A 16,537-nucleotide genomic window follows, 5' to 3' on the forward strand; every position below is an offset into this window, starting at 1 on the left:
ACACAGGAAATAAAACCCCTCTCCCTGGACTTTGCAGACACTTTAATAGTGTCCTCATGGACCTGATATAGCAAAATGAACAGTAGGATGGAGCGGAGACAGATAAAATTGCTGATTCTGCAGGAGCAGATTAGAAGAAAAATTTCTGGCTGTTGTTTAAAAACCCTTTGCAGTGGTTTCATAAGGTATAATTCCTACATATTCTTTGATTTTTCCTATTTAAATGTAGCACAGGAATGCATGTAGATCTACCCAAAACAGCCAGGGAATAAACTAACTGTAGCAACACTGAGCTCAGCACAGCTGCAAAATCTACCACAAAGCAGGAAAGATTACTCATGAGGAGCTCTACACTGCCATGGTTAGTCACTGATTTTAAGCCTTTATAGGTATGTGTCTAGCACACTTTGCAATGCCCTGTTGGTACCATAGGTGTTCATTTCAGCAAGAAAAGTAGGACATTTTCCCCAAAACTCCCCGGGCTGATATTTGCCTGAGCTTTGATATTGGAGTTGGTTTGCTTTTGAGTGTACCATGCTGCAGGCTAGCAGACCTAACTGTCCATGGCTGTTTAAAAATAACTGCTAGATTCCTATGAACCAGAATATTAAATGTATTTAGGCATTGAATAATAATTTTAAGTAATGTGAACTAATGTGTCAAGAAACATATTCATATTGATGAGAAACTGAATTAAAGACTTTCCACTCATCTCAGACACTGTGACAACAGCACATTTCTCACAGGTTCTACAGTATCTGGAAGTGATGAAACTTTTACATTTTAACAGTCTGATATGTCTTTGTTTAGTTCATGTAACAGTACAACTAACTTCAAAGTGGTCACAGTATTCCCATTGTATATGATACCCATCTCATCATATGAAAAAGCCTACGGGCTAGTGAAGATACTGCATTTCATTTACATATTCAATTATATAATTTTCTTGATTGAATATCAATTATAAGCAAAGATACATTTTGTGGATATGGCAATTTTAATATTTGGAGTTTTGGTCTTCCATCTTACTTCAGTGAGCAGTATTTTATGTCTTATCTGCATATAGATTTTGTATATACATAAATATATATATGAACCCACACACATTTATAGCAAAGTGTTGCTGTCTGAATGTTCAAAGGGCAGGATTCAACTCACATGACTTTTGACATTTGACTGTTAGATATCCAAGCACAACTTGGGCAATTGTATTATAGCTAATGGAGGGAATATGGTGTATTTACAGGATAATTTTATTTTACCTTTCTAGGTGCCTGTTTTGGGATGAGATGAATTATCCTGTAGAAATGCTTATCACTATAAAAGGCATTAGTTTTGACTGAAGCACCTACATGGTAGACATCCAAGTTAGAATCACCAAATCACATATGAACTACTACCCCCCTCCCTGCCAAAAAAAAGAAAAAGAAGTGCAGTTCCAGCATTTGCATTCATCTGCTTTGTCAGACTGTCCATTCAATATGATTATTGTGATTATTTACTTCTTGAATGTCTGTCACTGTCCAACTTCTGACTAAGAAATATGAGTAAAGTAGAAAGCAAACATAATACTCTGTATAGAAAGAATTAAAAGCTAGTGTCCTACAATATTGCGAGATGTGTGAAGATGATATAAGTTTCTCTTATCTGAATTAAAATTTTGGCCCCTCTGCTGCTATCAAGACTTTTATTAGATGTAAAGAAAAGAAGAAAGTGACAAAAGAATGACTGAAAGTACAGCATGCTGCTCAGCCCCTTATCTCATAATCATCAGTATTCACTGCTACAGACAACGGTACATTAAAAAACCTCAACTGATTAACAAGTAACTTTATTTCTGGGTGATTATCACAGAAATAATCAATGAATAACTTAAAAGTCTATTGTGTGAATTTGTGATTTTTTATTAGAATGTTGCTGAAAAGGGAACAATGCAGCAAATCCCTACTTAATTGTTAAAAAAGATAAATTCCAGCAGTCATGTGATTAAGGGCCCTAGCTCTTGAACTCATGTAAGTATAGAAGAATCTCATCAATGATTTAAAAATTACTGAATTCAACCTCCATAATTGCCAAGAAAATGTAGTAAGTATGGTTTCTAAAGAGTTAAAAATAACTGGGCAAGCGAATATAGTCTAAAATATAAATTTTTTCAAAAGAATAATTTTTAAGGCTGATCTTAGAATTTTTGTACCCAAACCCATGCATTTTCTATGGTTTAGATTGTCAGTTCTGTATAATTCGTTAGAGTGTGAAAGTTCCTATACTTGTTTTGAAGTATTTGTTTGGGTGGTAGAGTTACTTATTCAGGAGATGACAAGCTGTGACATGACTTAAATGATCTATCCACTCATGCAAGTAATTCAGCATTTAAGGATCCTAATCAGTCTCATTAAAGCAATCACAGAAATCCCTCTGACCTAGAGGTCCAGGATGACACCCCACAGCAGCAGTTGTTGAGGTACATGTACTGGCAGAAGTAGCTGTGCATTATCATATCAAATCACAAGCAAACTTGGAAAAAACTCACAGCCTCTCCTGATATTAATTTAAGGATAGTAGTCAGCAGAAAGTGGTCAAAATCACTTTGGAAGTTACAAGCTGTTACAGGGAATTCACTTCATCCTACTTCATTCCTAAAAGCAAAAGATGTAGGTTACAGTCCTTTAAAATCTTAACAGAAACGCTAGATTTTCTTTAAGAAATAGCTTTCCTAGGTAATACGTAAGCATTATATTGTTGCAACGTGTCTGCAAGACAATTGGAATCGTCTTTCATTCTGTCGTACCTTTCCCCTCTCTTCCCTCTCTCTCCCTCTCCTTCTTCTACCCTGTTTTACGTGTCTTCCTGCTTTCTGGTTTACCCTTTTAGCAGTACAAGATCAAGACAAGCTACAAGGCATTTGCAGCAATCCCTACAAACACATTACTTATGGAACAGAAGGTTAGTGTTTGCTCAAAGACATGGCAATTGCATATTTAAGACCATTCAACTTTATGTACGTATTCTGACATTTCTGTGGGTGATATTGCAGAATGTAAGCTCTGGAACTAACTGCTCAGGATTATAATTCCAACTATTTTTCAGGGTCAACCACTTTCCACTGAAGATCAAAGCCTTCAGAAATCTGAATTTCTGCAAATAAATTTACTGTAAGAAAAAAGTGTCCTAAAGGAATTGCCATTTATGGCAACATCTCAAAGTCTGTTTTGTTATTGGAAAGTGTCTGGAGCACTGCTATTCTGGGACCTACGAATCAGTAGGTCTTGGTCACTTAATGATTATTCAATGGCTATGCTTATACTGGTAAATTTAACATCCCAAGATAGGGAAATTTGACCACCTGTATTGTTAAACTGTGAGAACAGTCCTGGCCATTGCACTGGCCTTCTCCCAAACAACTTCCCTGAGCACTTCAACAGTTAGCATGGGCCAGGGGGCTGTTCCCAGTACATAGTTTGCGGTAACAATCTTTTTCTGTAGGGCAGGATGATAGATCCAAAGAACAGTCTCTACTGCTTTTATTTACTACCAAGGACACAACCAACAAAGATTGGGTTTTATAGTACTTATTTAGATAATTCATCTTTGGAAGTCAATTGAAAATTTAAATTTTGCTTTGGAGGGTTCAAAGTACCCACCAATGTCTATTTTTTAAAGTTTTTTTCCCAAATTAGTTTTGCACAAAAGAATAGCCCACTAAGTTTAACAAAAATTTCTTATGATGAGCAATGAGCTAAGTGTCTTATATGTTTAAAGGCATGCTTAATCACTCTGACATCCAGTTTATAGCTTTATCAGAAAAATCTGTGGACCTAGTTCAGGAACTTAGCCTCTGATTAATTTCTGTAAGATTAAGCATTCCTAACTACACATTTAAATATGTATTCACATACACAGCTCAGCTGATTTCACTAGGAGTTTACAGAGCCTAAAGACACTGGAGAGGGTGAACTTAACCGTGTAAAAATTTTGAATATGATAATTTTGTCCATGAAATATTACTGATTGTGACCTAGTAGTTATCAGTTAACTGCTATAACTAAGTTTGGGGGTTTTTTGTTTTTGTTTTTTAAAAAAGGGACATTCCTTTCTTTTCCAATGTTCTTTTAATCTTGAATGATTTTTTAATTATTTGCATAAAACCTGATCCTTCCCTTCCTTAAATCTTGAATGTGCTAACGAAGGCTACGTCTGCGTTAGCATGCAATGTGGTCCAATAGAAATGGCTCTGTAGAGGAAAACAGCTGATGCAGGGGATCCTACACCCCCATGGAATGTATTTTGGAAGGGTTTTGTTTGGGCAGAGTGCCCATTAGTGGCTGGAAGCATTTGGTGTATTCCTGAAGTGCTACTTCAGGGTTGACTTAACCTAAAAGGCATCCAGTTTGTGCACTCTAAGACTGCACTACTCTGCAAACCAAGTCAGCTCTGTGACTTTGAGCAGGGTATTCACTTTGAGAGCACACTCCTGATGTGAACTAGTGGGTTAATGTCAGCCATCTGACTGCACTTCTTCAGAAGAAAGGGGATTCCTTCTGATGGTCTTGCTGATGTTCTCTGGGGCATTGACTCACAAGCTGTGTGCTACTTATCCCCAATACATAAGACTGAATTGTACGATCTAATGCCAGTATCTCTAGAAAAAGTAGTGATTCAGAAGATACCTGTATTTAGATAGAGACTTTTGGATACCCACTGCTTTATTGAAAACATTATCTTTGGTGTATGCTTCAGTAGCAAAAGCACAGTCATGTAGAACTAATAAGAAATCCATTTTCTGCTACAGGATTTGCCTTCAGGAGAGGTTCTTGACTAATTTACTTTGTAAATTGTATGTTTCAGTATGGCCTGACTACACGATTTCTCTCATTTTGGGAATTATGGACAATAATCTGCTATTGATCCATACCAGCAGCTAATTACAGTGCTCCTACGCTAGTCCTGTTGTGTTAGCTGACGTGCATTTGGAGTATGGCTCTTAAAGAAGCATGAAGGATTGACATGGCACATGCAGACCCCATTGTACCAAGCCCTAATATCCGAGTATTCCCCTCAAAAATATTGGGGAGGGAACTGGGAAGGAACTCATGAGGCATTGTAGCTCAATGACAGTAATTATGTTGCTCCCATTTTATGGAATGCATTTTATACACTGGATTAAAAAGAGATTGAAGACAATGAGATTTTAACTACATAAGTGATGTTTTATTAAGATTAAGATAATGGTTATGTGGAAAAGAAGTTTTCGAGTAGCTTTTTTTTTTTTAGCAAGGAAGGAAGGCTTGTAATATCTGCAAGGCATAAATATTACAGAGCTGAATGCATGATTATGAATACATCATCTGCCTAAAGTGTTAAAAAAGTGTTTTGCTATGTGATTGAACTGGAAACTCACATTCTCAGAAGTCAACTTTTTCTCCTGTGTGAGTAATTATATTACTTAATTTGAGTGGTCATGAGAAATAAGATTAGTCAGAACTGACACGTGGGTGATCCTAGTGACAATTCATGTGCAGTATTAATTAGATCCCATGAGAGAAAACTGATATGTCATGTAAGGTACAATGCTTTGTCTGCCTCTAAATTGTCTCCTTGTGTCTAACTTTCTTTCTCAATTCAATTTTTTCTTTTATGTGTGTGTAGATGCTTTAATTTCAGCCAGCATTTTTCAACTTCTTCTTATGAAGCCATTAGGCTATCACCATCTTAATGGTTTTTCCAGAACATGTTCTTATCCTCCAGTACTCTTACTCAATGCGAGTTGTTCAAATCTGTGCTCATTAGCAGAGAAGAAAAGGCTTATTGACTATATATGTGTATACTTTGGCAACCCCAGAAGTGACTTAATATCAAATCTCATAACTGGCATGCTTTCCAGCTGTTGGAGTTTGTATGAACCTGATGTTCCTCACATCACCTGTGCTCTGCTCAGAAAAATCCAGGATATCTCGTGGAAGATTGGGCTGTAACTTCCTACAGAGCCAGAAGAGCAAAAACTTGTTTTTAAGGGACTTTTCCTCAGCATGGTCAGGCTCTGTCAGGGAGCAGCAAGAGCGGGCTGTTCCCCAGGGAAGGTGAACCAGGAGCCGGTGTGACAGCAAGGTTGGCAAGACCGTGTCCTCACCAGCAAGGGCACAGCTCCACAGTGCCTGAGCAAGGAGAGCAGAGATGGTGATAACGAGGTGGTGGTAACCATGGTCAGTCAGCAGTGCCATCATAGCCGCACAGATTCATAGCAAGGAGGGAGGTCCACAGGTAACGAACTCTTCAGCCCATCAGATGGTATGATCCAGTGGCTAGAAGAGGAAGTTGGACAAGTTTAATGTAGGCATAAGGCAAAAGTTTAACAGAAAGAATTAAGTAACCATTAGAAAAAATTTCCGGAGACTGAAATGGGCTCTTTATCACAGAAATTGAAAAATCAAGACAGGACACTTTTCTGGCACTTCATACAGTAATTCCAGACAGTTCTGTGGTTTAAAGAAAAGGTCAGACTAGGTGATCACTGTGGTTCCTTCTGGTCTTATTAACCTTGAGTTAGTGAGTCACCCCTCTACTGTCACTCACTTTTGTATAGCTTCTACAGTTATATAGATGTGATCACAGTCTAATTCAAAATTCCATTCCTAATTAGATAGTATTTAAAAAGTAATACAGCTATTATTTAGAGATTGTATTTATCAAATATCTATAAAAATGTCTTTCAGTCAAAAAAGATAGTCATGAAAGATTTATTTCAGGGAGCTACAGAAAAATTCTTAACTTTAAGTAGACAGTCTCTTGAACCAGATCCTACTCCATCTTCAGAATTATGTCAAGTTTGTGATGTAACTTCAAAACTCTTGGATGCCTTGGAATTGCAAACCAAAAAAGCCTTCTCTTAACAATTCAGTGGTTGTTGGTCTACAGCTAGGTCTATGCAGGGGAATTTGTGTTTGCTGTGTCTGTCCAGATACACACCCCCTCTGCATGCTGATTGGGGTGAACTTCTTTTATCTGGGCATCATTTTGATGGGAAGGAAACCTGGGCATGCAGACTTGAGGGGGAGAGGCACTACAAATGTTCTGCTCAGACTTCCCCCACTTTGAACTGCGGTGAAACCAGGATGATGGGTTGTGCCATGAAGCACACCTGCTTCCAGTCGAGGCTTATCCCACACTTACCAAGTCTTCTGTAAAGCACTAGGTATAACTGGCTGTGGATGGAAGAGGTGCAAATGAAAGCACTGTTGACTTATCTGGCTTGTATTTATCAACTAATTAGAAGTAGAGAACTATAATTTCAATTTTAAATAAATATAGAAAAAATCTTCTGTCTTAAAGAACAAATACTTTAGGTTATTGATTTTGTCTGTTTATGGCTGTTCATATTTTCTTTTGTCACAATGCAATTTGGCTAGCTTCAAGAGAGTCTAAACCAGTCTTACCATATGATGTTACACTTTAGGAAAACTCCAAAGACTTAGTAATTGCATGCTTGCATCCCATCACCTACGCAGCAGACTGCCAGCAGTGCAGTGTATTCTCCTTGTGCAGGAAAAACAAAAAGAAACAAACCAAACCAAAACAAAACATTTGCTTCCTCATGCATAAGGAAAAAGAGGGTAAGGGGTTTTTTTGGTGAATAGAAAGAAATGCAGCTGAGGAAATATGGTAGTGATCTGCTACATTGGAGACCCAGCTTTAAGTTCTTGCCTTGACAGAACTCTTACCTATTGTATTATCAAACAACCATTGGTATAGGGGCTGATCATGGCAAACGCAGATTCAAGTCGCTCTTTGAAATCATACAGCAGGAACTTGGAAGCCATTTTTTCCCACTCTCAGATGATAGACCTAACTGCTGGACAGTTGAGTATTATCAAGTATATCAGGACCTTTCTGGACCTGGAAAGCACTTCTGACAACACTTTGTTGAGAATATTTTGATAAAAAAAGATTTTAGTTTTCCCCAAGTACTTCTGGTGTGCACTCAGTGAATTTCTTGCATCCAGATTACGTGTTCATGTCAAAATGTTTCTTAAGGCTAGAGATAAATACCTAGGGGTAAGAATGAAAGGAAGTAATTTGTGCATTCACAGAGTGATAAAGGACCTAGTTCATCTATAATAATAACCAAGCTGCAAGTGTAAAAGCAGGCTATGAGGTCCCTCTTTCTTTCAAAGGCCATGGAGCTTTATCAATTATTTTATAAGAGGAAAAGTAGTCAGGTCTTTTTAGTATCATCTCCCAGGATCTTCAAGGAATAAGTCAAAGGAACTCATGGTATGTGAAGGGATTTTTTTGCATTTGCTGAGGGCTTAGGAAAAGATATTGATGGGAAAAATATGCAAGAGAAATAAAAGAAGAGGAAACTTCTTGGCTTTTGCTCAGCCCAGGGTTTTCCCAATACAATAAGAAGGAAGGTTACAATATTTGTTTTTTCTCCTTCTATTGATGTGGTTCATTGGTGAATGAAACAATGTTTTATATTTCCTATGTGTTGTCAAAAGCTTTCATTCTTCTAACAAAATATTGGAGATCCTGTTCGGATCATTTACCAGTATCCTTTCAGCTCTGATACAGCTTTAGCAATCAGATAGCTTGGGGGAAAGAGGAGGGAAGGGTTGTAGTCATCACTGACGTCAATGGCATATATGCATCACACCCTCAAAGTTGCCCTTTGCAAGGAAAAAATTAGTGGTTCAGCAACTGGTTATTTCATCTGAACATTTAAATTCTGTCACAAATACATTTGCATTCTCTAAATTGTTCTTGTCTTTGAAATTGTGGTCTTATTATTGTTCTTCATATATAATAAAAAAAATTTGAATGCCCAAATAGGAATGTTCCACTTTTGATATTGTTAGACCATCAGCATAGGAAATGAAGCTTGAATACTGTTGGCAGCACTAGTCAACAGTACCCTAGATAGCACTAATGCTTTAAATTAATCATAACATTATTGCATGATAACTCCAGTAATGAGTTCAGAAACGCTAGTTGTACTTTTTTTAATCTCACATTTTTCTCTATGTAGAAATGTAAAAAGAAAAAAAGGCTCTGCTGGAAAAAAATTTGAGTTGTACTTTGAAAAGCTAACAATGGATTAAACAGAACCTTTTTTCTTTGTAGAGGTCATAGGGATGCCTAAAATCTAGTTATCGTTTCTTCTTTTTCTTTGGAGGACTCAGGCTGTTCAAATAGAAAAAAAAAAAAAAGAAGATAGATAAAACAATACTGAAGGAAATTAGATGGATCACTTTGAAGATGAAAATTTTCCTTCCCCAAAGGTTTAAAAAGGGAGAAGAACACTGCAGCTTTCTCTAGCGTGGCTCCTGCACGATGGTCATATCTCAGGGGGATTGTGGGGCGCATAGGCCTTGGTGCTGTGCTCACCTGAGTTCTTTAGTCAACGAAGGCTCCAAAATGGAAAGATATAACGCCAATTTCCACTGAAACTGTTGGATGTTTGGTACTTAAATTATCCAGAGTCTTGGTTCTGAACAGAGACTTGTGGATGTGCCTGTAGTTCCTCTAGAAAGATTCCTCGGTATCTTCTGGGTAGTTGTTTCCTACCCTTGATTGTGTTCACCCTCTCCCACTCGCTCCAGTGAATTGAATGTGAAACAGAAATATGTTTTTTTTTTAACAATTACTTTATTATTTTCATTACCCTACTGATTTCTTGGGGGTTTTGAGAAGCTTAGCAGTTTCTCCATTCCGAACTTGTGACTGATTAAAATTTGCTGTTTTTCCTAACTCACATTCAGACTCATCATCTCTTTACAACAGGCTGCTTTGGCAATCCTGGTCCCAATGGGTACTGGAATGACTCTTCTACTTAATTTTATCACTTCATTTTATATTTACCAGGAGGATGTAATCTCAGCTGAAGCTGAACAGCAGATACAGTACTCGAGTGTAGTGCTGAGCCCTCTTTAGCTGAGCCCTCCTTCTACAGGACTGTCTTTTGATCTGAGAATTTAGCTGGATAACAGTGATGAGATAGCAGAGATGAGAACATTACTTTTCAGTTCTGCATACATGGATGTATGCTTCCAGTAGCTGGGCAAGGAGAGAAAAAAAATTGTACTCAGCAAGATTAAACTCAGAAATAATTACTTAAGTATATGCTTATTTTCTTTTTTTTAAAGATTCTGCCATTTTCCCCCCAGCTCCACATATGTCTTCTGTGACTGGCAGCCCTGATGATACCCACCTTACTGGGATCAGTCAGTTCCCACAGAATCCCACTATCATGAAAAAGTGTTTTACAACAATGCTCTTTTTTTCTCTTATTACCATTTATTTTTTGCAAATAACTAGCAAAATGAAACTTCAGAAAAACATAATGTGTTAACCAAAAAAATCCACAAACCCTGCAGTTCCTTCCCCTGTAGTCCAGCTTCATGCATCAGCAGGCTTCCAGAGTAATTTTTGGTCTTGGCATGGAGTCTATTTGGAAATCGCTTCAAAGTAAAAATGGGTGATGGTGGTGAGAGTGTGCCTCGAAGACTCTGGATGAAGATTAAAAGGGAACTGAGCACTGGAGTTTGGCTTTTGAGGGTGTTTTGTTAGTTTCCTGATAAAGTGAATTGATCAGCAAACTGATTCTCTATGTTCTCAAGCCTGCTCCAAGTATGGGCATAGGAAAGCAAGAGGTATATCCAAGCACAAGAAGCTTGTGTTTCATTTTGGAGAGATTGCATACCTGCTTAGACCAGCCATGTTTTAGTGTGGTATCACATATGTATAGCACATATTTCGCCCTATACAACTGTGATTTCAGGCTAAAATCCCAAAACATCAAGCACTGTTTTTATTGCAATGTGGAATCACCATCCTCTTTAAACAGGAGGCACTTTTTAAAGAAAATGTCTACTGGAGGAAAAGAAAGAGCCTCCTGCGTGCTTGGACCCCTGCCTTGTCTGCCTGCTTACAGCCGGTGGCTTTCCTCCGATGGTGTGTGGCAGGCAGCCCCCCCTGACGCCTCCGTGGCACACAGTGCACGTTCACTGCGTTACATTCACTGTGAAGGAGGGGGGAGTTGTTGAAGGAGAAGGCTATTTAAACTGGTAGTTTCTGATCTCTAAAAGTAGAGACAATTCACCTTAGCTCTCTCCCTCTCTGCAATGCCCCCCCCCTTCTGAATCAGAAGTTGGTAACCTGAAGAACCTTACTACTCCTGTAATTTCTTCTTTTTCCATCTTTCCGTGGTGAAATGAGAAGTGCCACATTTGGAAACACAGCATTGCAAAAAAGTGTATGTTTGCTTGGTTTTTAAAATTTTGAACTCACTATCACAGTAAAATCTTTTGAATTGCAGGCATTAGAAGAGCCAATCAAGACTGCTAGTGTGACTGAAGGCACTGCTTTGGACACCCATTCAGAGGTAGTGCTGTTATATCTCTTTCAAATCTCTATTTCAAAACAAGAAGCAAAGGTTAACTGAGTGATGTGTCCTCCTTTTTCAGATGTGCTCCCCTGCCCAGCTCAGACAACAAACGGAAGAGCTGTGTGCTGTCATTGACCAAGTTCTGCAGGACCCGCTCACTATGGTAACCCATCAGTATGTGGGATTGACTTTTTGTCTTCCTTTTCTTTTGTCTCTTGTCATTAATAAGTCTGTTCTCTGTTGAAAATCATTTTCCAGCGCCGATGCGAATCTTCCCCAAGTTCCCTGCAGATGAGCATGGAGTCAGATGTTGGCAAGGTAGGTGAATAAGCCCAAATGCTCTTTCCAGGTGGACATAAAGTAAATAAAAATCACAGCAGTAAGGCCCATGACAACAGAAAGCTTCAGTTAAGAGATGCGACATCAGTAGAATTGTCTGGCGATTTAAAAGACATGGAAGGACAGAACTGTATCCCTGGAGTCAGTGCAGTCTTTGTTGCAGGATGCTTTCCTGAAGTCAGAAGGAGTTATGTTATGAAAGAGAAGCTGTTCATTGAGGTTTCAGAGGCGAGGATCCATGAGAAAGAAATCCTTCACACCTTGCCTTCCATATTGCAGGGTCTCTGGCCATCTCCGAGATTTCATCCCATCTATGGGTCCTTACTACACAAGAGCCAATGTTTCTAGCTTCAGTGATTGGAAACATCTTTCAGAACAATTTTTCTTTTTATCATATTCATTATTGGCTTTCAAATAATGGGATAATTAAATGAATATGTAGATTTGCTCTTAAATGCTGATTTCTTTTCAACTCTGGCTCCTCACAGGAGGGGGATGTCTGCTACATCCATTTACCCCTGATAACTCAGAAACAGGTAGTGAGAGGCAGGAGTAACTTTCTATACTGGTGTTAAACTTCTGGTTTCACTATGTTATACTGGTGTGCCTTCTGGGCTCAGAAGGATGAATAACCAAGGGAGGAGGGTCCTGTATTCAGTTTACCCCAGGTAAATTTAAGTTGGTATTACTAGCTATAGGAAAGTGAAAATGGCAGAAATCCAGCTGGAAGCAGGAGGAAAGGGATTTTTGGCAGAGGAACACATCAAAAAGTTAATGCATTTAAAATATCCTGCACAATGTACAGTCCACCATGCAAAAACAGGGCACAGAACCAGCATTCCTGAGTGGGTATATTCAATATACATTTCAAATTTCAGTTTCATTTTTGGAATTACTTCTGTCAACCAGCACGCAGTGGTGAATCAGGCTTCAGGCAGCTGAAAGATGGAAACAGGATAGTAGCCAAAAAGCAGGAAGAGACCATTATTGAGGAAATGTTTTCCAATGCCTGCACTGAATCTGAAGTGGTTAAAATTCTACTACTAAGTTGGACTTTTGAGCTATAGCATCCAAAACCTACTTCCTTGGACAATTGAGAACTGAGCCTTAACCAAATAGAAGGCATCTGTTAGCAGTCATGAAACCAAATAAAGGAGGCAAAAGGTGAGTTTAACAGGATGCAGCATAGGGACCAAGCTAAAGATTTTGAAGACCTCAGAATGAGAGAGTAAAGTGCTTAAACTAAGCGTAAAAGAGACTCATAAACAGGAAGGAAAAAGGAGTATATGTAATAAGTAAATGCCTTAGAAGTAGAATGGACTGGTCAGAGGAAAACAAGTTCTTGCAGATGAGAACATGGAAAGATGGTGTTTCAGGTTATTTTGTGAGCACATGTAACTTAAATTTCATGGGGCAACCACACTTGTGGCTGTATACTAATAAGCTTTTTGTTATGGGAGTTCTCAGAGGCAATTTAAAGGCCAGCTTGAATAGAGTGGGATCAATGTTTTTGAGTGGTAAAAATGAAATGTGATACTTTCTACAATAAGCATCTCAAGCAAAACTTTAATGTACCTTATTCTCAAGTATCATCTCATGGATCTTTATGGAAAACTGAATTTTTCTTGAATTTCAACAAATAATAACTTGTCACGATGATAAGAATCTCTCTGAGTTACTCCTCAGAATAACTCTTTTCTCTTAATATAACTATTTATTTTCTATAAGGTGTCAACAACACTGCAGAGAGCAGCTGGGCGTGAAACAAGATATGTAAGTACTTTTATGATTACTCTATATTTTGCATGCAGAAATGTCTAATTTGTCTAATCTTGCTACCATACTAGGTGAGTCTGCACGTAGCAGACACAGGCATCTACTCATGACTTGAGGTGTTGTCTCTAGTACAGAGAAGCGAGCATGTTAGAGCATTGGCAATTGAGACTTGAGATGTCTTCCCACTGCTGTAAATCTATCATGGCTGGAATATCCTCAGTGTAGTGTCTACTGATAATTTTACCTGTGTGAATAAGTTAAAATTAATTTATTCACACTTCTTTGTTGTTGTTTGCTTTGAGTGTTGGACAAGAGCTCAGCTATTTGGCAAACAGACTGTTACGGGTGCTGAAGGGTTTGTTTGTTTGGACTCAGCCTGCACTGTAGGGGACTTGCTTTGGTAGAATTCCTTTGGTTCTTGCCTATCCATCAGAATTTGAGGTTGACCCAAACTTTTCTTTCCAAGATATAGAGCTGGCTGAAACCCGACAGTTTAGCCTTAGACAAATAGAAGCTGTTTTGTCACATATACACACGTTCCAACATATAAAGAAAATCTCTGTATTGAGTCATCAGTTCAATTATTGAAACATTAAACCCAATTAACATTTTAATTCTCACTAGCACACACAGTTACTGCAGGTTCTGTATTTTACTTACAACTCATCTAGTCATGTGGTGAGAAATCTCTGCTTACTGCTCATCATTCAGCATTTCTATTGAACCTCAAATCAAAGCAGTGCTGGCAAAGCAATAGAGGCCTCCTAGTCTTATGCCAGCACAATGCTTGACTGCACAATTCCATTTTGCTTCTTGAATGTGGTGGTATGCATATTTTATTGCATACTGTGATTTTTACTTGACAGATTGTGCGGGCTCATAGCAATTAGAAAGGATATTGGAAGAGAGCTTTTTAATGACATAAAAGAGTGTGTTTCAGAGGTAGTCTGTGAGAACAGAGTATATTTAATACCACTCCAATGCAGATCTCCAGCTCCTAATACTGTGGCTGACATATACCATATTTCAGGCATCCAACTTACATGCCTAGGGATACAGTTAGGTTTTCTTTGCTGGCATAGAAAATCACCCTTACAAACTCTTCCTTCCCAGTCTCCCCTGGAACTTTCTAGATAAAGAAACAAATCAATATTTAAAAATACATTTGGGAATAACACAGAGGATTATTGGTAGGCTAACCTTTCCTGTAAATTGTACAAGCATGTTGAATTTTTGGTGTGTCAGAAAACAGACTGTGGACTCCAAGCTGTGGTGTGGTGGCTGAACTTGGTGGGTCCAGGCTCTCCTGGACTCTGCCATCACTGCAGTCTGCAGCAGAGTCTCATGAGGCACAAGCCATGTGTCCCTAACAGACCCCATACATCACAGCTCTTTCCCCCTCTCTTGCTCTGCTTCCTTGGTAAGACAAAAGCTATTTCTGTCCCAGCTAACAAACCAGGTGGTGGCTTGTCCTCCAGCCCTTAGGGTGAGCACACTCTGAGGTGGTTTTCCATAGAGTTGTCTTCTCCTCTTCCCCTTCCACTTCCCTCTCCACAAAGTGAGCCCCCCAGCCCAGCACAAGAGCCAGGGTGGCCTCATCCCTCCAGCTCACTCACAGCAGCATGCTCCATGCTACCACACAGACCAGGATGCAGAACTGTCTGGAAGAGTGGTAACTGGGGTGGACTACAGCATGCAAGGGATTGTGCTGACTGGAAAGGACATGTTCCTAAGCCTCTCTGTGTGCTGACTTTTGTTCACTAGAGGAGATACAGTCCAGGGGCCAACATTTCTTCATAGTAGGTACCAGATGTCTGTTTTGAAACAAGGTGCCTACTTTGAGCCAATCTAACAGTGTCCCTGGTAGAAATCAGGAACTGAGTATTGCATGGACACTTGTTATCATAATATAAAATTGTGAGTTCCCCCAGGAGGGCTGTGGTGTCTTATGTGAGCTGTCTTGGAGTAATGATTTTCAGCCATCCGTTTTTTGCAAATCTTTTTTTCTTTTAGAAGTAGGCTTTTAGTTTATGCAACAGAATTAATTTTACTAGAAAGAATTAAAATGGTAATTTAGCAATATAATTTTCTTAATCTTTTTGTATTCATGATGTCTGATATTGAGACGCTTGTCAAAATGTTGCTTTGAGGGTGCTTTTGGTTAAAAGAAAAGCTTCAATTTGTTTATGAGTCAGGGATAGGAAAATCTGTCATCATGCTAAAGTATTATTTATAAACACACACACGTAAATGTATATGCATGCACACATGATAATATTACTAATTACTTCAATAGGTTATATGGAGTGGTAGACTATACAAATATGTTGAAATAGCCTGCCATTTAACAATTTAAATGGCATAGATTTCCTTCTGCCTCAATTACTTTTTGTCTTCTCATGCACTTCAGAACCTTTTAAGGATGTAAATGATTGTACAAGTAGCAAGGGAGCGTATAAAAAGTATGGAAAAATGTCTGACTTCAGTGAAATTACAGCAGTTTGTACCAGCTGACAACTAAGTACTACCGTTGTCATTTAACAACTTTTTAAACTGTATGGTCTTTGATATGATCCCATTCACCATTTTATAATAGTGCATCTCTGTTGGCTTTAGGGATGATACTGCTGATGGATAATAATATTATAATAATATAATCATTCTCTAAAGAAATTACTTTTATGGCTATTGAGTGCCTAATATATATACTTAGTCATTGTGTTTCCATATAATTACTGTCACCAATGAAAGCTTTCTTAACTTTAATTTCAAGTTCTAGCAAATTTATAATTTTATCATTTATCCCACCTACAACTGTTTAAAAAATAATTTCTCATGTTTAATTGGAATAATTACTTTGCATATTATTGACATTTTTGCTCTTCTTGACAGTTCTATTCTAAAAAACCCTATTTTAAGTGTTACAGACACGACACAAGTGAAAAAAATGAGAGAATATGAAGCAGCTAAAAATGCACACAGACATGCAGAAATAAGAGCACTTTTCATTATCTGCGGTCTGCTGTGCTTATATACATTTCA

The 16,537-nt window shown here is 38.3% G+C and overlaps 1 protein-coding gene across 10 annotated transcripts in view; it reads left to right on the forward strand.

Annotated features, from left to right (window-relative positions):
* MLIP (muscular LMNA interacting protein) overlaps window positions 1-16,537 on the forward strand; it is a 114,563-nt gene that overhangs the window by 58,156 nt on the left and 39,870 nt on the right. For 7 of the 10 annotated variants that reach the window (XM_052809222.1, XM_052809220.1, XM_052809225.1 and 4 more), the window contains 5 exons: window positions 2,872-2,943; window positions 11,312-11,377; window positions 11,460-11,543; window positions 11,639-11,698; window positions 13,448-13,492. In XM_052809222.1, the coding sequence (XP_052665182.1) occupies window positions 2,872-2,943; window positions 11,312-11,377; window positions 11,460-11,543; window positions 11,639-11,698; window positions 13,448-13,492 (327 nt within the window). The remainder of the gene's footprint in view (window positions 1-2,871; window positions 2,944-11,311; window positions 11,378-11,459; window positions 11,544-11,638; window positions 11,699-13,447; window positions 13,493-16,537) is intronic. The other 3 variants (XM_052809223.1, XM_052809230.1, XM_052809221.1) reach the window with 2 other exon arrangements.

The sequence above is a fragment of the Harpia harpyja genome, chromosome 15 (genome assembly GCF_026419915.1).
Source record: "Harpia harpyja isolate bHarHar1 chromosome 15, bHarHar1 primary haplotype, whole genome shotgun sequence".
Taxonomy (NCBI): domain Eukaryota; kingdom Metazoa; phylum Chordata; class Aves; order Accipitriformes; family Accipitridae; genus Harpia; species Harpia harpyja.